This window comes from Sceloporus occidentalis, unplaced genomic scaffold (assembly GCF_023333645.1).
Source record: "Sceloporus occidentalis isolate IW3139 unplaced genomic scaffold, rSceOcc1.0.p SCAF_6, whole genome shotgun sequence".
Taxonomy (NCBI): Eukaryota; Metazoa; Chordata; class Lepidosauria; order Squamata; family Phrynosomatidae; genus Sceloporus; species Sceloporus occidentalis.
In genome coordinates, this window is record NW_028316986.1 from 49426134 (window position 1) to 49450137 (window position 24004).

General features: G+C 40.2%; 2 protein-coding genes across 3 annotated transcripts in view; one reads left to right on the forward strand and one right to left on the reverse strand.

Moving 5' to 3' along the window:
• Positions 1–7161, forward strand: part of MOCS1 (molybdenum cofactor synthesis 1) — a 57292-nt gene extending 50131 nt beyond the window's left edge. The window contains exon 13 of the mRNA XM_089529580.1: positions 7016–7161. Coding sequence (XP_089385706.1) covers positions 7016–7053 — 38 coding nt within the window. The 3' untranslated portion in view covers positions 7054–7161. The remainder of the gene's footprint in view (positions 1–7015) is intronic.
• A 106-nt stretch (positions 7162–7267) lies between these two features.
• The window catches only part of DAAM2 (dishevelled associated activator of morphogenesis 2), a 306075-nt gene continuing 289338 nt past the window's right edge, over positions 7268–24004 (reverse strand). For both annotated transcript variants that reach the window (XM_089529577.1, XM_089529576.1), the window contains exons 25-26: positions 17166–17336; positions 7268–11945 (exon numbers count right to left, since the gene is read on the reverse strand). In XM_089529577.1, coding sequence (XP_089385703.1) covers positions 11727–11945; positions 17166–17336 — 390 coding nt within the window. In that variant the 3' untranslated portion in view covers positions 7268–11726. The remainder of the gene's footprint in view (positions 11946–17165; positions 17337–24004) is intronic.

Sequence of the window (24004 nt, forward strand, 5' to 3'; positions counted from 1 at the left end):
TTGATGTCAGACTAACTGGGTGATAATTGTTGGGATTCTCATTTTTCCCCATTTTGAAGATGGGGGACAGTGTTTGCCTCTGAGATTACATTTGCCAGTTCTTTTAATATCCTTGGATGTAAGTACGCAACCTCAATGAAGGATCTCAGCCAATGTATTATAGGGAATAGGAAATGAGCTGGTAAATAATATATTTCATTATCTACAGCAAGAGAAACAGACAAACGAACTGCTGAAGGAATGTTCCAGCATCAGTAGCTTTTGAAGTACATATGTTATTTTTTTTTAGTATTATCCACTCTATGAGAAGAGAGAGGTGCCAGCAGCAAGAACCAGTGTGATGTAGTGTAATGGTTTGAGCTTTGGACTATGACTCTGGAGACCAGGGTTCGAATCTCTGCTCAACCATGGAAATCTACAGGGTGACCTTGGGCAAGTCACACTCTCTCAGTCTCAGAGGCCCGTTATAAACAGGCGTAAAGTACGTCCTGAGGACATACCAAAGGGCGGCGCCCTATGCACACGGACGCCGCCATGGGGACGTTACCACCGCGCCCCCTCCAAACACTCTTGGCAGCCCCGGAAGGAGCTCCATTTTGGAGCTCCTTCCAGGATTTGCGTCGCTGGTGCAGCCTCTTTCTCCGTGTCCCCACCACTGCATGAAGCCCCAAGGACACTCCTTTCCAGGCCGCAGAGAAGCAGCCTTTTGCTGCTTCCCCGCAGCCTGGAAAGTGGCGGATCGGGGCTTCAGAGGCTGCCGCTGTGGCAGCTGAGGCCCTGATCCGGCAGGGAAAGGGCCGGATAGAGGCCGCCCCTTTGGGCGGTCTGTAACGTGCCATAGAAAGGCAAAAGCATACCCTTTCCAAACTTTGCCAAGAAAACTCTGTGATAGGGTTATCTTAAGGTGGGGTCTCTTCCAACTTCTGATTTATAATTCTATAAAGTCACAAATGACTAGGAGGCACACAATCCATAGGGCCCTTTCCAACTATGATTGTGAGTCTAACAACAAAATGTTAGCAGACATATTTTAGTGACACATGGAATAATTCTTGCCATTGACCAAAATGAAACATAACTGGTTATGCTCACAATGAACAATTTCATACCTGTTCATATTTTAGACTAATTCTAGCATTGCAGATGAATCACTAGGATAACTGCTTAGTGGGTTTGTAAAAAATACAGTTGACAGCTCTCTGGAACTGTTGTTGACTCAAACCATACTAGGTAAATAGCCAGATGTTTCCTTTAGTATTTTGCATCGATATTGCATTTTAAAAACTAAAAATATATTTTCCTTTTTGGAAACAGCTCTTTAGTTTCATTTTATAGACCTCTAGGCTTACGTCCATTACCTTAGGCTAGCAAATACCCTTCTCCCCCTGCCCCGTCTTAAACTTCAATAAACTGTGCCTCTATGGCCAAGACATGGTACAGAAGAGAAATATTAGAAGTTATTGTAGCTGTGTGGTGGATTGGTTGCTGGCACAGATCAGCTCTCAGAAGGAAAGGGAAGGGCATCTTTCATAAAAGTAATAAAGAGCTGAAGTGAGGTGATAACTCTTGCTACCCACAAAGTCCCATATCTCGTATTTTGACTGGCAGTGCAAGAGACTCCATGCTGCCTGCCTTTCAGACTAACTGTGGTCAATGGAAAAGGCAAAATGCTGCCAGAGTCTCCATACTTCTGGGTTCATAGAGAATTCAGGCAATGCTTGATTAGTCCGCCTGGCAGAAAAAGCAAGTGTCTAGGTAAACCTCACAGTGGTACAGGAATATTCTTGAAATGCAGTGGAACGCCTCATACTCTCACAGCAACAGGATGGCTGCAGAATATTGCCACACCAATGTCTGAAAAGTAAAGGTACTCACTTCCCCTCTTTCACATATCCCATTAATCCTGAAAGGAGTTGGTTAATGCCATCATATAAGAAATTAAGAAGTGCCCTGCTGGATGAGAACAAAAGCATAGCTAGCCTAGACTTATCTGTCCAGTTTCTCACAAGATAGCTTGTTTTGAGAAACCTACAAATAGAACATGATGACAAAAGACCACACCTGCTTTTCCCCCAGCAACTATTATCCAGAAGCATGGTACTTCTGATTCTGGGAGAAGCACATGGACTTCTTGCTTAGTATCCATTCATCCCTCCATGCACGTATCTAATTTTTCATACCTTTCCTCATGTGCTGCTTTTACCCTTTCCCAGCATTTTCACTGTGCTATGATAAATCCCATAACTATAACCATAACATCTATTTTCTAGTTCATCTCCACTAGTTAGGATTCTAACAGTGTACAGATAACTGCCTCCTTTCCACTTTTTTTTTGCCAGTAAGTATAGATCTTTCTATTTAAAGTCACTTAATGACTTAGTTGTGCAGAAAGATCTTTTTATGGAGGGTATTGATATGATTGCTTGTTTAATTGTGTTTTGATTTATTACTTATTTATTTTATTACAGAGCCACAGGGGTCTTATACACCAAATCAGGACTGAACTGGCTGCTAGGTTTGGTTTTGGCTAGTCCTTCATCAAGGATGGGAAAAATGTGGAACTGCTGTTACATGTAGAGCTGCAACCTGGTTTTGCAGCCCCCGAGATCCCTCAAAGAGCAGTGAAAATCAGGTGCTTCAGCTGATACACTTCCTACTAAGGCAGGGTGGACAAACTGAGGCCCTGGAGACCACACACAGCCATTGTGATTGCTTTTGCAGCTAATCTTGTAGCTGATAATGGCCATCAAGTCGACTTAGAATGAGAGACCTCCAAGTCACCATAATCCGCACTACTGTTCAGGTCTTGCAAACTCAGTACTGTGGCTTCCTTGTCTATCCATCTATCCAAAATGTAGTCTTCCTCTTTTCCCAATGCTTTCTACCTTAACAAGCATTATTATTATTTCTAGTGAGTCACGTCTTCTCAGGATATGTCCAAAGTATGACAATCTCAGTTTCGACATCTTGGCTTCTAGGGAGAATGCAGCCTTGATTTTTTTTTCTAGGACCCATTTATTTGTCTTTTTTGACTGTTCATGGTATCCGTGGAACTCTCCTCCATTTCTGTTTTAAAAAATTGCCTCTCCAGGAGTGACAGTTCATATATTAAATGGACTGTAGCCTTCCTCCCCCCTGTCCCCATTTCCGCACACTGTTTAAGAACAACAGAAACAGTGACTGGCATCCTGATGGTGAATTATCATTTGTGTTTTTTGGTTGTCATTTTCTCTCAGCTGCACAACAACCAACCACCACAACCACCGTCCTCAAGAACTACCTTTTCTCAGCTGTATGCCACTGAGCTTGGGCATTTCCAGGTCTGTTGGAGTGTATGGGTCGGTGGGAAGATAAAGAGCAGCAGATGAGCATCCAGCTTGCATCCTCTAGCTGGATACATAGCAATAATACCATCTGCAGGGAGCTCTGCAGGATCCCTGGAGTTCCCTGCAGAGCGTTGCTGTGCATCTAGCCATAGGAAAATAGCAGGACCCTTGTCTGCTGCTTCCTCCACAGCCCACTAACCTGGCAATGGTTGGCTTTGGGGGCTGTGGCTGAGAACATGTGGATTGTTAGGGTGGACAGGAAACTATTGTAGCTGTATCTCCCAAAGCAGGATTGTGGCCACAGAATTTTGGGGGGGGGGGGGGGGTATCATTATTTTACCCTTGGAGATTCTAGGGGCAGAAAAATGGGACACTTACTTAGTTTAAAACTTACATTCAATCAAACAAAAAAACCAAAAGAGGTACACTAAGTCAGTATTGTTGCTACAATTGAGTGTAAGCAATACAAGTATGGAGAGGTGGAGAAAGTCCCATTGATGACCCTTTCATAACCATTATTATGTCTGAAAAATGTTTCTTCATATTGTAAAGATTCTTCCTCTTGGAAACACGTTTTATATCCTTAGCATTTAAAAGAATACCTTCAGAGTATTCCAGGCCAGCGATCAGTCTCATCTGGTATGGGAGTCTTATCATAGCTACAGCTCTTTAGGGTCCCAGACCTGATTCTTACCTTTTTTAAAAACACCTGAAGATAACAGGGATCAGAATGTTATCACTTGAAACTCTGCTTTGCATCTCTAGCAGGATGGGCAACTGAGACAAGTCCAGGGCCAAATCTCTAGCCTTGGGAGCCTGCATAGGTGTAAATGACTACCAAAAAATCCAACAAAACAAAAGTGGTAGTAGTCCAGTTCTGGTTTTGAAAAGAATATTATTTGATTTATTCTTTGGCTCTCAATTTTTTGTAAAGTCCCTGTTAAGTCCCTTTGTTAGTTCCCCTGTTAGCCATTGGTGAGACATCTGTGATTTGGCACAGACTATTTTTACTGTATTGATGGTTTTAATATGTTGTTTTAATAATTGTATGGATGTCTGCTGTGAACCGCCCTGATGTTTCGAAGGGCGGTATACAAATAAAGTTTATTTATTTATTTATTTATAAATGATTTAGATCTAGGCACTTCTGGTTTGGGCCCAAACCTAGAAAGCTCACATGGTTGCAGCACTCAATTCAGTTCTCTAGCTTATCTTCTCACATCCTCTATTGAAACCCATTCTTGGGATGTGAGTGATGGTAAGATTAATGGAGAAGAGTTAGGAGTTGGCAGCATCTGCACAAAGAAATGAGCTTGTTTATGAAAACTGAAGGTTTGGAGTTTCGCCTTTCAAGCCCTGCAGCCAATGGCTGGGACATGCATTGACTGATTCCCACTACTGAGATTTGGCTGTTGGTATAAAGTGAGTGGGTTTGCCAAATTGATTGTGGTTGAAACCCCAGACTGCTACATTTGGAAAATAGAATGTGTAGTATATTGGTGCATGCTGAAGCTAACCTGAAAAGGTATATTCTTTTCTCTACCAAGGTGGATGGGTATGCATGTTGGTTGGAAATCATGGTGCTATGGGAGGATCACAAGATGTAGCTTGGATTTCAGATACATTAAGAGAGCAGGATTGATGATACAGGATGAGGTTTACTCTTCCAGCCTTCTAAGAACAACTCTATACACATAGAAATGGATCAGGATCCAATGACGAGGGCTACAGTACACTAGGAAATCTTCTCCAGAAGGAGAAGAAGGGGAGAAGGAGGGAAAGAGAAAGGGAAGGAGAACGCCTGTATTGTAGTTAGTTTCAGCTTATCTATTATTTGGGATGTAGAATAGCTATCAGTGACAGCATGGTGAACTCAAGTCCCAGATTTGTTTGGTGGCATGATGACAGAGACTATGAAGCTGAACCTACCATTCCACACTAGAATTGCTCTGTGTAAACAGAGAGGAGTTGTAAGGGACTTTGTGGTCTTTTCCAAAATACTGTAGTAGGTGTTTCAACCAAGACAGAATCACCTAAAAGCTAACATCTTCCCACCTCACCTTTATTTAGGAGTTTAGATATTGATTCATTGCAAGTAGAGGATGCATGAAGTTGTGAAAGGAAGAACAGTCAGTCAGGAAATACTGGCATCGATGGCTTATGTTCAGCTTCTCTAACAAAATTCATCTGCAGAATGAAGTAGGGGCAATATATCTTTAATTTTTTTAGTATTACATTATATTCTTATAAAAAGGTGCAGATAAAAAGGATGCTACAGGTTTTGTACACTTAATTCATTTATAATTTTAAATTGACCAACAAATGAGGAGACACCAAAGCATTAGAGGAGCAAGACGAACTCCCCACCCACCCCCTGAAAGAGTTACGTATGTCTTTCTTAGCAGTTGCAGGCACAGATATTGTCCAGGCTCCACATACCAAGATTGCTTAAGGCAGATTAGTTATCTCTTAAAAGGGATGCATGAGGATTTTCCATGTAGAAATGTGTAAAACAAAAAACAAAAAACAGCCAAGCTAATGCCTGTTACTGATTTTGTGCACGAGGTATTACCTAAGCCAAAATAATTTAGTTTTCATGAAAAGGTGTCCATGTGCATGCATCCCACAGGTATGGTTCAAACATTATGTTCCTTGAAGAATAATGGTTTGGACTATAACTCCCAGAATCCCTCTAAGCCTGGGGGACTGTTGGACCTGTAGTCCAAAAACATTGTCAAACTCTGGGGAAAACAGAAATCTTAATTGTACTGGAAAAATCAGAGATGCAGCCTTTACATACATGTTTCTTTCTTCTTGTGTGGATGTTTGCCTCTTTCCTTTAGCTCCTCTGACTATTCTCCACACCAAGGCACTGAAAAGTTGCATATGTTTGCTTGACTGGCTCTGGCTCACTCTTTGGACTTGATGTGCAGCTAATGAAGTTAACCACTCTTGGTATGCTGATGGGTGTGTGTGTGTGGAATAAAGCCCTTGTAAGCAGAGTAGCTTGCCCTTTGATTGAAATGTGGTCTTGTCATGGTGTAATAAGAGTAAAAGGAAATGTACCCAACTCTTGCCTAGCCTGTCCCAGAGGTGCCCAGTACAGCATTCGGCTTGCTCATAATGCCCTGGTGAAGTCTCAATAGTCATGGCTGCATGTATGCGGTGTATACACAAAATTAGCAATACACAAAAACTAAAATAAGGCAAAATAAATAGAGGTGTGGCATTTACAGGTTCCTTCCCCCCTAAAACATTCCTAAATCTGTATACTTTTAATTATTAAAACATTTCTTTTTTAAAAACAAAACAAAAACAGAACTGCATACATCATGTACATAACAGAACTGTACAGCTCAGCTCATCCCTTCATGAAAACTCATGAAACAGCCCTCTTTCAGCTGCAGTCGGGCTACAACTTGGAAAAAAAATCTGTCCAAAACTGGTGTGGGGATGATGGCGAATCATACCTCCTGCCTTTGTTCTCTGTGTCTGATACCAAATCCGTGGCCAAAGTACATTGGGAGGACGTGCAGAGTCTTTTTAAGGAGTTATAGGGTCTGTCAAACTGCTTCAGCTTGGAAAGGGACATGACTTGCTGCTTTCAAGCACTGTTAAACAACGGGGCATTTGGAAGCCTTTACCTGGGCAGCACATCATACAGCAGTAATCATTTTCCTGTACTGCAGAAATCCTCTTACCTCTACACATTCAAACCTTACCCTGAGACCTCTTCATGAACCTCAGAGGATGACAGAATTGCTTTGCATCTGGCTAAAGGGACCTACCCAGATGTTCCTGTGATTCCCTCCCCACTTTCCTCCAGGTATATATTCATAAGATCCATGTGATACAGTCTGCCTCCAGGTTGGAGGATCCCGTAGGCAGATAATGTAAAAATATATCTTACGGGTAAGCAAAGTGTGCCATTATGAGATCACTGAATAAAGGAAGTGTCCGGACTTTGAAAGGATTAGTTCAGATAATGGCAATGAGGGAGAAGAGATGTGTGCATATGTATTCTAAGAATAAGCAAATCAATTGTTTTTGTTTTTTTAAATGCTTTGTACGGAACTCAGTTAAAAGGTAAGGTTTATAGAAAGAAAAAGGAGGTTACAGTCTGATTAAAGAGCTTTCAGTATGGCCACAGGAGGCAGGGGATGGTTTTGTCTTATATACTTATTTTTATTTAGCAGGACCTTTTCCAGGTCTTCTACTCTGTTCTTTGGGCTTACAGGCACTCCTAAATTGTCAATATATGCTATTCTGTCCTGGCAGCAATGCTTTCAGAGTATAACGAGAGAACAGTTGAGACATTAACTGGGAAATCCTTTGGGCATCTCAAAATGCTAGACTCAGCTTGGCTGCATGTACTGGAGAGAGAGCGGCTGCAGTCCTTAATCATATTTATTTGCTAGGAAATTCCACTGAAATCAGTGGGATCTACTTCTGAATAAACTTTAGCAGCACAAGAGTGTTACAGTCTTTCTGAATCTTGGAACTCAGCTGCAACTGCTTCTATGATTGCTAATGATCTGAAACATGCATTACAAATTGCTGCAAGGTGCTGCCTGATTTCATAAGCTGTTAATGCTTATGATATTTTCCCAGTTAAGAATTCTTTCTTACTAAAAGAATGAATTCTGTTGCTAGTGCAGTTACAGTCTTATCTTATATACATGCATAAGGAGTTACAAGTAATGTAGTTATCTGCAATGAGTTATATCTTGATAACAAGGGTGTAATGAATGTGTAATATTAAATTTTCAGACTAACATAAGGAACAGTGAAGCTACTTTACGCTTTTTGAAAGTGGTATTTTGGCATTTTTTGATGTTTTTATGTTATTCTCATACTAGTTTAAGTTTTTTTTTCCTATTTAAAAACCTGACCAAGTAATAAAAATGTCACAAACAGTATGCCAGGTAATGTAATGAATGACTTTTTCAATACTGCACCAGCAATGAGCTAATTTTGAAATGCTGAAATACTTAAATGGAATGTATTACTTTTAAAAACTAACTTTCCAAGCTCTGCATGTGCTACAGAACCTATAGTAAACCTATCTAAGGTGCAATAGGATGGTAATAGTTACATGAACATATGGAATATCACTTTAGAAACTAACATGATGATGGGTTAATTTCTAAAGTAAACTAGTATGACATATAATTGCTATATTAAACTTGCAGAGATAGCCTGACTCCATCTTTGGATCTCAAATGTAGCTGTTATGATGCAGACTGCTATGAAATTTGCAGAACATATATAAAGCTATGCAATGGTTTGTTTTTTCATGTGACTGATAATAGAAATAAAAGCCTGTCATATACTAGGTAGCCAGAGAGCAGATGATTTATTAAAATAGCAGGCTGCAGCTATCACATGTCTCTTCTCTTCCACCTCACCTTGATGAAAAAGTGTTTGATATAGGGCATCACACATATATGCCCTACGTGTGCCAACAGCACCTGGCACTCTTTTAAGGCTCTTCTGAGGCCAACCAGTATTGATGCCTGCCCTATGTCATGCTGGTTGGAACCTATTAAAAAGAATAACTGGGAGCTGTAGTTCATTCAGAAAAGTAATTTTTCCAAGCTCTCACTAGACCTTTATGGGAATTGACTTGCAGCCTTTTCAGATTCTCCAGCCTGTTGTTAAATTGGACAACTTATAGTGAGAATTTTTAAAATTGAAGCTTCATGCCAGTGAACCCCCAACCAAACCCCCTGGTGCCTATAACCAAGGCTATCTGCAACTAAAATGTGTGGGGGTGACAAGAGGTCAACATGACAAAAGCCACCATATTCCTGGACCTCACAATGCCCTCCTCAAAGGAGGATATGGTTATAGCATCAGCAAGAGATAACAACACATTCATATAATAGCTGGGAAGAATTTCATTTTTTGAACTAAAGCTCCCAGAATCTCCCAGTCATTATGGTCATGGCTGGAGAATTGTAGGAGTTGTAGAATGACTACATATAAATAGAGAATTTTTCCAAGGTCTGGACCTTTTCTGCATTCAAACCTCTAAGTTCAGCTTTATTTCTTGTATGTAATCTCTTGCTGAGAGGTAAACAAAAAAGAAAGGAAATATAACCTTACAATACACAAAGCTCACATTCTGAAATATTTGATCTGTTGGGATCTGCGGTTTACACAAACTAGATTCACTTGTCTCCCAGCAGGAGCATATTGCTTCAGTCTTATATGGCTTCTGCAGTGCAATATATAAAGCATAATACTAAATCTCAACTACAGAGTGCAGCAAGGAGCTAGAAACAGCAATTACATATTCTTCCAAAAAATCTATTTTATCATCAGGGTGGAGGATAAAATATCCTGAAGGATAAAAGCTGTAAACTTTGAAATCAAAGTCCTTTTCTAAAAGCACCTGAGTCTTTTTGCACTGGGGCTGTTTTTCAAAGGAAGCCTCCAGGGGAAAGAAGGGAAGGGAAGAAAGCTATCCTAAATGGATAGCAATGTGCTGAGCTCTTCCAAGACCATTTTTGTTTTTTTGTTTTTTTTACCATAGGCATACATCAGACCTGTGTTCCAGAATGCCATTAATAGGAAAATTCAGAACTGGGACTCTCAAAACACAGAATGTAAAGTTAAGATATATTTTTCATTTCTGTTTATCATCAGAGTATTGAGCATTGGTCTGTCCAGCACCTGCCTCTACAATTTTCTAATATCATTTGAGAAGAAGATGGAAGTGACAGTGTTCAAGATACACAGTTTTTCCTGCTCTGCAGGCTCTCGTTTAACATCCAAATAACATTTGGGATTCAAGAAAAACAAGTAGTTAAAATGGTAGTTTGAGCTTCCTCTGGATTCCTTGTCATCCTATAGACTTCCACTCATGTAGAAGTTCTAATTCCGGAATGTGGCTTTAATGTCCGTCATTGTATTCATGCCTACTCCACTGCTATTTCCTATTTTTATCTGATGAAAGATGATGACCAACTGTTAATAGTTGGAGAGAGCTAAAAAATCCTTACACCATGCAGGTTTACTGCTGATTGCCCATAAAAGTGGAGTAAAACCAGAAGATATTAGTAGTCTGTCTCTCTCTGTTTGTCTTGTGCTTTAGATGTGTGTAGCTACAAATTATGTTTGGATTAATCACCTGTGATTCCTAGAACTCTTTTGAAGACCCAATGGCATAACACGCCTTAGGTTCCCCTTATATCAATCTTCTCTTTGCCGTCTTTTCGTTCTTGATAGAAAAGCCTTTGAATACCCTAGCTACCTACTACCACAATGCATTATTATGATCATTAATAACTCTTGCAGAATGAAGTGGGGTGCATCTTAAAAGCCCATCCTGTTAAAATTTAATCTCCAGTTCATCCCAACAGAGTTATGACTACCAAACTATGAAAGCTGCCAACCACTGGACAAACTCCATTGGTCTTTGAAAGAGGGTGGTCCCCACCTATGTCAGTCCCAGTAACCATTTTATTGTGCACCCAAAATCATGAGGATTTGGTGAGGGCTTACTCTTATCTCCCAAACTTTTCTTGCCACCTTGGTCAGCAATGACAACAGATCTGGCTCAGCTCAACTGTGTTTATTCTTATCAGAGAGTTCTCTCTTTCCCATATTCTCACACTTTGGCACATCCCTGAAGACTCGGCACATCCCGGAAGACTCAAATGATTCCTGGAAAAAAAAATTGAGTTCTGCAAACGGATTATCCTTCCCTCAAGGAGAGCAGCTCTATCGACTTCCTCTGACATGACAACACTTGCTTTGCATATTGCAGGCCATAAATAACTGTCCTTGAGATTTATTTATTTATTTAAAAAAAAAACATACATTTCTCAGGCTTTAGTCAATGGCCTTTTGTAAACCCAGTGGAAGAAGAGAACTGCAACACTGTGGAACTACTCCCTCACTCATTCCTGAAGATTGACCCAAACTGTAACAGAAGGGCAAGAGGATGTTTCAGAACCAGCCTGAGACTATCTTGCATTTTTTCAACAAGACAGAAAACTCCCCCCCCCCCTGCTCTTTTTAATGCATACACTTTGGCACAGAATAAGCCATGTTCTTTCTTCATCTCTCCCCATCCCATAGCTATTTGGTGCAGAAGGCCCAAATAGGACCTAACTTAACTTGCAGGGGAAATGCTGAGAAGCAAACTCATGGACCCTAAGAAGCATCTCAGAGACAAATCCCTTGAGTTCTAAAGAGGCACTTTTACAACCATTCTAGATTATGTAAATAGGGGAAAGAGCAAGACCGGAGAGCAATGTTCATCCTGGAAACAGTAAACAAAGCCATGGGCTAGACAGATTTGTGGGAACAACACTAGCCATTCTCCATCTTCTCATTTCACTCTGTTGTGGCAACAGTCTTTGTCTTCTCTTACTTATACATCCTTCTTCTTCAGTAATTGAGCTTTGTCACTGCCCTTTCCCGGCTTGTCTCCAAATTTTGGTTCCCTGAACGCTTACGGTTGCGCTTGAGCTTTGATAAGTCCTTGTCAAACACCTCGCCTGACCTCAGTGCCGACACAAGATCATCAAATTCTCCTCCTCCCTCCTCGGAAATGTTACCAGCCTTCGCTTTCTTTTGTCGCCGCTCCTTTTCTCTCTGTTCTTTTAGCTGTTGGGAAATATATACATATTTACGGATTTAAACTCAAGTGTGGCTGAGAGGAAAAACAGATTGCTGAAGACACTGAATAGAGATAATCAAACAACATCTTAGGAAATCCTGCAAATTAAGCTGCTTTTTGGACTCAGAAATGTCCATTTGCTAGAGATAATTCTAACTTCCTCTAACAATCATGTGATTGGCAGAATGTCATTTGGCTCCTTTAATAAATAAATAAATAAATAAATAAAATAAAAGGGCAAACAAATACTGCCACCTCTAGACTGCTTTGCCTGATCTGGGAGAATCCACAGAGAAATAAGCATTCGGGTTCATGGCATCCCAATATTTGAGAGGAAGGCAACAAAGGAGTGGGAATGCATTCATCCTTCCATCCATGAGTATGGACTTTATCACATGGGGACAATTAGAAGTATAAATGGTGATTATCCAGTGAAAACCACGCATTTGCAATTAAGATTTTCACATGACATCATGATTAAACCGCCATCATCCAGGGAAAATCCCGTGATAAAGATCTTCACACGAAGTCATGATGAAAAGCGATTGAATTGCCATCATCCCAGGAATAACTAGGCAATAATCAGTGAATGATTTGTTGCTGTTTATTGCCTGGTTGTTCCTGGGATAATGGTTCTTTTAGCTCACTGTGTGTAAAAATGTTGATCACGTTTTAATCACGATTGCACAATTTTCATGAGATAATAATCATTTAAACTACCAATTTTTCATGTGATAAAATCCTATGACTACATTGCAGTGAGTAGATAAAAGATCCCACTGGCTTGACTGGAATCCCCCACAAGCAATTTTCATGCTTCATCCTCCCCACTTACTCTTTTTGCCTTGCCCACCCAAAGTTTTTCTTTTACCCCTCACTCACAGCACTCCTTTCTTCAGTTCCCAATACAAAGTCCATCTAATTCCTCTCAATCTAGAGCAAGAGGTCCTGCCTTCTTCCAAATTCCAGATGTGCTAGCAATTCCCCTGTCTTTTAAAGTTCATAAAACTGTGCATTATTCCTTTGCAGTAAACAAGCTGAAGCCACATCCTGACATTTTAAAACACACCACTGTGAGTACATTCACTGTAAAAAGAAGACCTGTGGAATTTCTCTGAAACTGATCTCTCTGTCCCTTCCAACCTTCCCAACCCCAAAACATTCTGACTTTAAGCTGATTCCAGCAGGGAGGGTGGAGAAACAGTGAGAACAGCAGCTCTTTTCTTAGATAGGCTGGAGTTTACGAAAGCTGTTAGGGTTAAACCAGTGGCAGCATGAAGGAGCCAACGGAATGCCGAAGAACTGTTCTCAGGCTTGGGAAAAACAGAAGGTTACAGAGGGAGGCCAGTTCACAGGAACCCCTGGGGATCCAGGCATCAGAGCTCCAGCAGGAGATGGAGGACGAGGAAGAAACTGGGTCACTAGACCTAAAAAAAACCCCACCTCCACAGAGCCATAAGGCAACCTACTGCGGCCATGTTCCTACAGACAGCAATTAGGAATAGCTGTCAGGTTTGTGACAGGTGTCATTCCACAGAAATGGATAGAGAAGAACATACTCTATCTGTGAAGATCTCTAATGCTTTCCTGGGTAAAGGAAAAGTGAAAGCAGATGCATTTTATTTAAGATGGTACCCTCTTATTTAATATGTTAATGATGAAAATGCAAGAATTAAGAGTTCCAGGTTGAGTCTACACAAGAATTGTGTTGCAGCTCCACTGCCTGGTTTGACCCCTTTATTGCCACACACACACCTTTTCAAAGCCACACAGGACCCCCATTATGTAGCCACATCAGTGCAAGGGGTGTTTCTACTGTTTGCATGTTTGCTGTATCGGTTTATGTCTAGTTACATGACCGTAGCAGCTGCGGAGAGGGTTTTTTTTTGGTGGGGGGGGGGAGAGGTTGCAATGCATACACTTAACCCAACAGCTTATGCTTTCCTTTCATTCTGATTTCCCACTTGGACTTCTAAAAAATGAAAGCCAGTAGAGAAGAGGGAGGTGAAATGCCACTGTGAAGATGTATACATTCAAACATCCCATCAAAAAATAGAGGGGGGGGGGGACAACACCACATTTCCCAGATGCCAATACAAACTGAGGCTGCATCTGCAATGCAGAAATAATTCTGTTTGACACCACTTTAACTACCATGGCTCAGTGCTCTGGAATTCTAGGAATTGTAGCTTGTTGTGGCACAAACTACTATTTCCAGAATTCTAGAGCACTGAGCCATGGCAGTTAAAGTGGTGTCAAACTGGATTATTTCTGCAGTGCAGATGCAGGCAAGGGAACTACACTTTAGTGGCGAGACTGATCAGGTAACCTAAGTGACCACCCACCAATCTATCCCCACCGTCCCCTACCCCCCGATTCCACTGTGATCCCAATTTGGGGGTCAAACCATAAGTGTTAAAAAAAACCTTGTCCTTCCTCAAAACAGGATGGTAAACCTGGAGGGTTTTTAAAAATAACTTTAAAGCCCTCAGGCATCAAAAAGAAGGTGTTTCTGCTTTGGAAGGAGAGGAACCATCATGTGTTTCATCAGGATTGGGGTTGAGGTAAGGATGCATTATTTCTCCTGTGTAGATTCGGTCCCAGATTAAAAACTGGGCAGAATAGTTAACATAAGTACAATTTGAAGGGGGAGGATTAATGTGGGAGTTTTGTGTTGTATAACATTGTTATGAATTCTGTTACTACAGTTTTATAATTTATATGAAAATAGGAGGTTTCAATCAATTTTACACAATTCTTTTCTTTGTTGTAGTATAATAGTTGAGCGGGAAGATGCAAAGGGGATAAGGGTTATTTTTATGTTCAGTTAATATAATGTTTTAACAAGTAATAAACACAGGTAATAAGAAGATATAAATCTGTACATGTGGCTCTCACACAATCACATTTTGGCCAATAAAAATTGAGAGTGGTGAAGGGAGAACATATGGATTACATATTGGGACCACAACACAGCACTGCTGGAGGGAGGTTTACCATTTTCCTGGACACCATTTTGTCCAAGGAAATATCCTGAGTGCCTTAGGATAACACTGGTCACTACTGAGAAGGGTGGGGATTACTGATTAAATTCAGGGTTAATTTAATGATTACATTTCTTCTCTCATTTGTATTTAAACTAAACCACGGGTGGGAATTGTGTAGCTCTCCAGATGTTGCTGGATTACGTCTCCCAGCAGCTCTAGACAAGGTGCAGAAGACCAGGTCTTGCACCTGGAAAACTTGCAGCAACATCTGGAAGGCTGCACATTACACACCCCTGATTTCAAGGAAAGGATTGAATCATGGCTTTGAGTTGTGTGTTTTTTCACTATCTAGTTTGTCCCCAGCCAACTCCATGCTGGCAACTTCAAGAATGGAAATAACACCCTTCTCTCAAGAAAAGAATCACATGAACAGGAAAAGAGTGGCAAGCCAAGGCACAACTGTGCAAAAAGTGAGACTGTAAGAAGTTGCTTTAGAAGGACTAACCATACATAAACAGCTGGATTTTCAAGGGTGCATGGGGCAGGCTGGGGATCTGGATAGTCTGGGGTGTCAACATATGTAATGATGCATTCTATATCTATCAAAAATAAAAAATAAAAAAATAGGACTGCCACATCATCAAGTTTAAGGTTATGGGAAATATGTGGCTCTCCTTCTTCACATGTGTATAACCTAAGACTAGCCATCCAATAAAAGCACTATAATTTGCTTTGTAAACTGTGAAGCTGGAAGTTTTCCATTTTTAAAAAGTGGAATGCATTTGTGTTTGTGGGGATGGAATCCAGCCCTCAGGCTTTTATGTTGCTCATACATACAACTCTTTGGGATCAGCTGCTTTCTTCTTCTTCTTTTTTTAACTATCATCACTTTATGTTTGCAGCATGCAAGTCCTCTTATCCTTCCACCAGTCCTGTGAAGTAGGTTGCCATTATTCCTTTTTATTTTTTAATGTACAAGTAACTGAGAGGCAGACAAAAGAAAGTGTGGATGGGCAACTGCTAGTTCTCCAGATGATGAATTGATGGTGCAATTCCCGTCACTCTTAGCTAACACAGCAGATGGCAAGGGATGATGGGGGTTGCATTCCAACAATATCTGAAGGGCCTCACATTTTCTCTCCTTAATCTCTAAGGTGACTAGTTGTCAAGTCTCTCACTGAGCTTCAGCTCAAAATCAAAAGTTTCAGATTCCAAGCAGTAGCAAATTCAGACACTCCACTGAACTGAAATGGTGTATTAATTCAATAATTGGTTGGTCTGTTAAAAATCCAGTCACATGGTGACTGATCCATATGAGGAACTAGTTGCTTAGAGTGATTCCCTATGTGGACTCTCTGATCCTCAATACATTTCCATAAACCTAGAGGAACAATTTCTGCATAGGCTTGACGAGCATAAGCTGTCTCATGTACTAAGCCATTCCATTTTTGTTGCTACCAAACAGCAAAATAACTTCTAGAACCTCTTCCTCTAACATAACACCCTCCAGATGATTTTAACTACAACTCCCAGAATTAATGACCATTGGCAATGTTGACTGAATATCTAACCTGGAACAATAAACAATGGCACAACTCTCTAGTACTAACATATCAGGCACCTATCTAGTACTAACATATTAGGCATTTTTATGTAGCATGCTTCACTTATTTATTTACATGCCATCATTCTCCTAAACTGGACCCAACGTGGCTCACAAAAGACTTCTGGTGTCACAGGTCAAGATCTGACCTCAGAAGAGATCAAATAAGAAGTCATTATTTACATTATTAGCAGTTTTCAGCTGGAAACAACTAATTATTTTGTTTGTTTCCTCCTTACTCTTCCATGCTTTCTATTAGTCAGATCCTTCCTGGGATTTCCCTCTCCACTGCACCATTCACACTTTTTAGAAACAGCCAGTGCATCCACATGGTACTCCTGATGAATAGGCACTGACTCTTAAACTATTATAGTAATAAAATGTGTGTGAGATGCTCAGAACCATACTAAACAGACTATCTGGGATAAAGTGGGTGTGAGAAGAACATGTGTTCCTGAAGGAATGTGCAGAAAAGTGGATGGGCAGAAACTCAAATAAGACAAAAGTGCAGGACAGCCAATCCCACTGTTTGGGGGTGCACTCAGGGAGACAAAGTAGGATGAAAAACATGTCCCCACTGCACAGACTGTCTTTAATTTCCCAGGATGTTTGCTCACCATAGCTTCCATGCGTGCCCTGCGCTCCTCTTCTTCTTTCTTCTTCCTCATGTTCTCCAGATCTTGCTTGGCTTCTGTGAATGACTGTAGGAAGGTGTCAAAGATGCCAAAAAATTCATCTGGCTGCATCCTACCTTCACTCTCTCCAAAATGCTTCAGTGCCTGTGTGTACTGTTGGGGAAGGAAGAAAGGATGGATGGATAAATAAATGAGACACTTACATTTAAAACTAGGAAGAAAAGGCAAAAATATACAATAGGTAGAATACTTATTTTCATTTATAGTTTTAGTAAATATAATTTATATCATCTTTTTTATTACATTAACATCAATTATAAACATACAAAACAAATAATAGAGCATTATCTCTCCTCAGTAAGCCTTAACATTGTTGCTGCTGTTGTGTGCCATCAAGTCATTTCTGACTTATGGCAACCTGAAGGTGACCTTATTGTGGAGTTTCTTTGGCAAAATTTGTTCAGAGATGGTAGAATTCAAAGATATAGCTGTGTTAGTCTGTAGAATCAGTACGTAGAGCGATCCTGTAGCACCTTTGAGACTAACTGAACAAGAATGTGGTGAGATCTTGTAGCACCTTTGAGACTAATTGAAAGAATGAAATTGGCAGCATGAGCTTTCGTAGACTTCAGCCTACCTCCTCAGATGCATTAAGGAAGTAGATTAAAGTCTATGAAAGCTCATCCTACCAATTTCTTTCTTTCAGTTAATCTCAAAGGTGCTACAAGACCTCACCACATTCCTGTTCAGAGATGGTTTGTGATTGCCTTTCTCAGAGGCTGAGAGAATATGACTTGCCCAAGGTCGCCCCATGAGTTTCCATGGCCAAGCAGGGATTCAAACCTTAGTTTCCAGAGTTGTAGTTCTACACTCAAAATACTATACTATTACTACTGACTTTTACTTCTAAGTGCAACTGCAGGCCTACATATTAAGAAAGTTTATGTGCCATTCCAGTTGTGTTTCTTAGAGAAACTTTCCATGATCCAGAGTGTTGGGCAAATTTAAGCTTAGAGCAGGTCATTAAAAAAAAAAAAAGAGTCCAAGCCTGAAATCTTTAGGAAATGAAGCTGTCTTGGGTACAGTGAAGTAATCAAGACTACAATGGCACAGAAGAAATGGACTTCCAGTGGCCAGCTTATAAACACAATAAGTAAGCCAACTAAAATTGGTGGCTACATCATTTCAACGTGTGCTGGGGATAAGAGGAACAGGAGTCTCAAAAGGAGTTTGGGATAGACTTTAAGTTGATGCTTAGAAATGTGACTCTCAGGCTAGCAAGTCACAAGCCTGAGCAGGTTTATTCTCCCCCTCTCTTTTTCTCTGTATGTGTTTGCAAAACTGATCAACTGTGATTCCTGACTTAAGAACAGATCTTGTGGCTGATGGGTTAATGGGAGCAAGGATTACTCCCATGATGACAAGAAATAGATGAAACATTAGAAATAGCTTTTATTTTACAAGGAGAAAGTGAAGGCTAAAAGAAGCCTAGATTAGATGTGGTTAGAATACATCAGTTATTAGATTTTTCTCACCAGTCCCCAGAAATGAAATATATTTGCATATATTGCATCACTTGCTCTCTCACACACACCCCAACAATTTCACAAGTATGATTTTAGATTTATATACAAACATTCACGTTTGAAGGTGTTCTTTCAATAACTGATCGAAAGCCTGTATCCAATAATCTTATATCCAACTTTCCATAGTCCTCAGGATGTTAATATATATATCTGCCACATCTAAAAGGTAGGTTAACAACATATCACACTTTGCCTTGTAGCCCAGCTGAATTCCAGCAGACACCTTCCATTTCCCAGAGTTGAAAGTCAGCATGGCCCGCTCTACTTAATAATATGGCTAAATTTCTAGACACCTCCTATGAACTCATTTTTTCTACTTCACTGGAAGTTAAATAAGGATAATGATGGTCACCTGGGTAAGAGAAAGTTGTGTCCTGTGATTTCAATAACAAATAGTACAAATAGAAATGCTGAGCAGTGTTCCTCTGGTTGCCACAATGGAACTGTCTTCCTATCCTCTATTGCCCTTTATGCAACTACCAAACTACTCTAGGTAGTTTCCCAGTCTCCCAAAAACCTTTTGAGGCTGCATTGGGAGAATGTTTACTTAACAGGGTTACCACCCTCTCTGGTTCCAAGGGATCCTGCTCTTTGCCAGCTGAATACTATAATTGGACATTAATCAACAATGGGATTCCCCAGTCTACTTTGATGCATAGGAGATATGAAATGGGTAGAATAAAAATGTAAATCTATTTTTATTTATTTTATGGCATTTGATGCCTTGCACATTCTGCCCCAAAATGCACTGAAAGCAGCTTACAAAATAAGTTTAAAGCCCTGAAACGGCACCAGTGAAACAATAAAAAATAAAACAAGCACACACACACAAATAAAAGCACAGTACAAGTAACTACGGCCCAGGACTATCAGACTCCCAAAGTTCCCCTAAGTAACCATGTTTTGCAGCTTATTAAAAGGAGATCATTGTTTGGGCAAGATGCCCTTGAATGGTCACTCTACAGTCATAACACCATTACTGAAAAGGCCTTTTGGAGAATAATGATGCTCCAGGCCTTAAAACCTCTTTCCTCACTATGGAAATTCAATTATTGGTAGCTAAGTAAGAAACAACCCAGAGCTAATTAATGCAACACTGAACCAAAGAGTCAGCATTTTACTTGGATCTATTTACATTCAGACAGAAATAAAAAGACTTAATTAACTGGAATAGGGAAGGATAAGACTATAAAACACAATCTTAAAACTTAAGCTAACAATAGAAAAGTATGGAGATCCCATGGATTTTTACCCCAAATTTCCATCAGGAACAAGGACTCCTGAGACTTTGGTTGGCGTCATTGTACCAGTTTGTTCATATTCAGAATTGGAGCAAGCTGGCAATCAGGCTTCAGCTTCTCTAAACTTTGTGTATTGTCTGTGTTATGAGATTTTCATCTATAGAAGGGGCAGCAGTATTAGTCCCATCGCTGGCATTATTTTAACAATCCCACAATGAGCACTGATGCCTGAATAGTGGGACCATACACATGTTGGCTTCCATGTAAGGTCAGAAAGTCATATGATATCTGGAGTGGTGCCTCTTCTATGCATGGCTACACCTTCATGGAGCTAATAATGAAGCTAATAAAGTTTCAGAATAGCACCCCATTAGTATCACTTGATGGATCTCTACATAGGCTTTCACATCACAGCTTCTTATTTTTCTCAGTCCAAGTGTCTTCCTCTCAGTTTTAGCTTTCACACTTTCTCCTCAATATGAAATCACTAACCTCCTGCAATCAAAAAGGACTTGCTAGAGGCCTTTATGCATGAATGGCAAAAAGCAGCACTTGGAGAAACTACTTTTTGGACTATGACTCCCCAAGTCCCACAGTCAGCATGGTGTTTGTAGCCCAAAAAAGTGACTCTAGTCAAATGTAGGGCTTGATTAGAAGGCGCATTAGGCGTTCCAGCATATTTCTTTACTTATAACCTTCTTTTTAAAAACTAACTTTCTTCTGATAATCCTGCTAAATATTTCTTTTTTTTCTTGAGATTCTCTTTTAAAGAAATTCATTTATGTCTCTTGGGCCCAATATCCTGAGCATACAGGCATCATGTGATACATTTCCACAGAGTTTTGTACTAGTAACAGCTTATGTAATGAAAATGCTCAAATGTCATGTGACACATCACCACCTCAATGGAGCTCATTGTTCAATGAGAAGAACTTATTGAGCTTATCTTCTTGCCAGCTGGCCATTAATTCTCCACATGTGTGTGCATCACAAATTAAACCTGTCTTTATGCTCCCAGCTTGTCACAACTTCTTTACAGGAAGTTCTAGACTTAACAAGAAATGACACACTAATTTTATTTGAGCTTGTGAGCAATCAGCCTATTACTGCTTCAGACAACTTCCTTGAGCTCATTGCCTACTTCTTTCATTTGCGCAGCCTGAAATACAGAGGAAGGTTATGTTAGAGTGATGATGCCTGCGGCTTCCACCTTCTCATCTGACCAAGCAATGCAATATTCCAGGCCAGAAAGACCACGAGCAAAGATAATGGAGGAGCATGACTTCTCTATTGGTGGCCATCATGACTGGATATCACTGTTCCTGAAGACTGGACAATGTTGAAATAGTTATGGAGAATTAGGCTCTCTCAGTTGATCTGGGTAGTGACAAATGTCACTTAGCTCCTAATCTTTATATCCAAGAACAGACTTCATCTGTACTAATTTTTAAAGGGAATAAACCTGAATTCTGAATTTTCTTGCTTATTTCTTTTTTTCCCATTGCCCTTTCCTTTCGTATCATGTCTGTTATGCCAAATAAGAGTAACAGTAAATATTGATTGCCAAAAAAATAACCACATATTTTCACATCTCTTCCCAAACATCTAATGGATCATATCCACATTCTGTTTCTCTTCATCCTCTATCAGCCACTGAAGGAGCTGAAGGAGCCACAAAGTTAGCAATTTTACCCAACATACCACAAATTTCTTAGCAATTTAAAACTTAAAACATCAGAGCCCACCTTCTGTGGGCTAGAGAAATGTAGGATGCTTTCCAAAGGAACCAAGAGAGAGACTAACTGCTGATCCCAAAGGGGTTTGGCTGGGCAATGGGCAATAGTTTGGCTTGCCAATGGGCAATCATTCCTCTTTAGAGAAGCACACAGACAGAGAGCAACTGGTAAGAACTGTAATTGTCATGCCTCCAGAGCATCTTTGATGCTCTTGAGACATATATTTAGTTGACATTATATTAGCTTTTCTATGTATTAGTTTAAAAGGGGAAATAGAGATCTACAGCTTTAAGAAAGACAAGGATTGTGGGAAATCCCAGGGTCTCTTACTGTCTTCCTCTAGTTATTTTCAGTGTGTAGTAAGAGTTCAGCCAAGTCAGACCTGGAGAGAGTATTTTCCTTTGACAAAAAGATAAGTCCACAAAAGAAGAAAGATAGTCCTCAGAAGAAGAAAGACAGAATCCACCAAAGAGAGAACAAGGTATTTAGGAAGGACTATTGAGAGAGAAGAGATCAGTTTCATGTTATTTGTGTCTGTAACCAGTAAAACTTATGAAAACTTAAGAAATTTGTGGACAAGTCTTTTGTTCTGTCTGTGTTCCCGAGAGCCAGAGGCCTTACTACACCCAAAGTCCATAGCATCGCTCTTGGGACAAAACAGTAATCTTCTACCATGCTTTCTCCAGTAGGCTTCCCAGATGAAAAAAGCACATCAGGAAAGGCAGAGGCAGCACTTCCTGCTGTGTCTTCTGTGGCAAGTGCAAAGGGCAAAAGAGGAGGAGAAGCAGCACATCTTCTGTACAGTAACCATGTGCTCTAAAAAAAGCAAAAAAAAAAAAAAAAAAAAAAGGTGGGGGGGGAGGCTGTGCAAAAAATACCCATTTTCCCACTCAGTCCTTAACGATAAGTAGGCTTTAAGATGTCATTGTGTGCCCCATCATTTTTGTTGCAGCATGCCTAGCAAAGTTACCCCTTTTGTCATTGTTACTGGTGCCCACTTGCTCATTCTCCATCATGATATCTTTTTCTATGCAGGCAGAAGAAACCCTTCCCTCTAGTGATACCAGAACCCCAAAATTCCAGTTTCTCCCCTGCCCTCTCATACACACCACTTTAAGCAGGCAAAGGAAACCCCTTCCTTCTGACAATGCCAAGACTTCAATTACTTCCTCCCCTCCATACTTCCCCAATCTAGGCAGGTAAAAAAACCTCAAATGATGCAAATAATGATCACCAGTTAGCAGACACTAATCCTCCTTTGCAAAACCTCCTACCCTGAGGAGGCCATCAACAACAGAACAATACACATATTAACATGGGAATCACTCCTCCTCATCCAGGATCACACGGTATATATATACCCACTCTTTTCCAGGTCAGCATCCTCTGATGATGCCAGCCACAGATGCTGACAAAATGTCAGGAAGAGAGCATTTTTGGAGAGCAGGGTATAAATACAATAAATAAATAAACACCTCACTGAACTGCATAGGTACACTGGGAGAGCTTTATATTGTGGGTGAGACTTTATTTATTTATTTATTTCTCAAGAAATATAAATATGCAATGTTCTAAGTAAGGGTAGTGCAAATTGAAACTCAAATCCTTGAAACTGTACTTCTGAATCCTTCAAAAATCTTAATCCTATGTTCAAAAAAAATATAAGCATATCAATTTAATTTGCACAGTGTATTCTGATCTCAGCAATGGGTTTTTCTGAGTCCATCAACTTAGCTATCTTTGGCTTTTTATTCACAGTCAAATATTTCTGATAGTTTTTTGTGGGTTTTTCGAGCTATGTGGCCATGTTCTAGAAGAGTTTATTCCTGACATTTCACCAGCATCTGTGGCTGGCATCTTCAGAGATTGCTGGCATGGAAGTGAGTGGAGTATATATATACTGTGTGACCCTGTCTATACCGCACTCACTTCCAAGCCAGCCATCTCTGAAGATGCCAGCCACTAGAACATGGCCACATAGCCCAAAAAACCCACAATAAAAACTATGGATGTCAGCGGTGAAAGCCTTCGACTTCACATTGGAAATATCTTTGACCACTTGTGTATGTGCCTTCAAGTTGTCTACCGAATTATGGCAACCCCATGAATTTCATAGTATTTTCTTTTCTGAATACTCAGAGTTGGTTTTGCCAGTTCCTTCTGAAATATAACCTACAGCACCTGGTATTCATTGGCAGTCTTCAATCCAAATATAACCAAAGTTAACCCTGCTTAGCTTTCAAGGTCAGATGGGATCT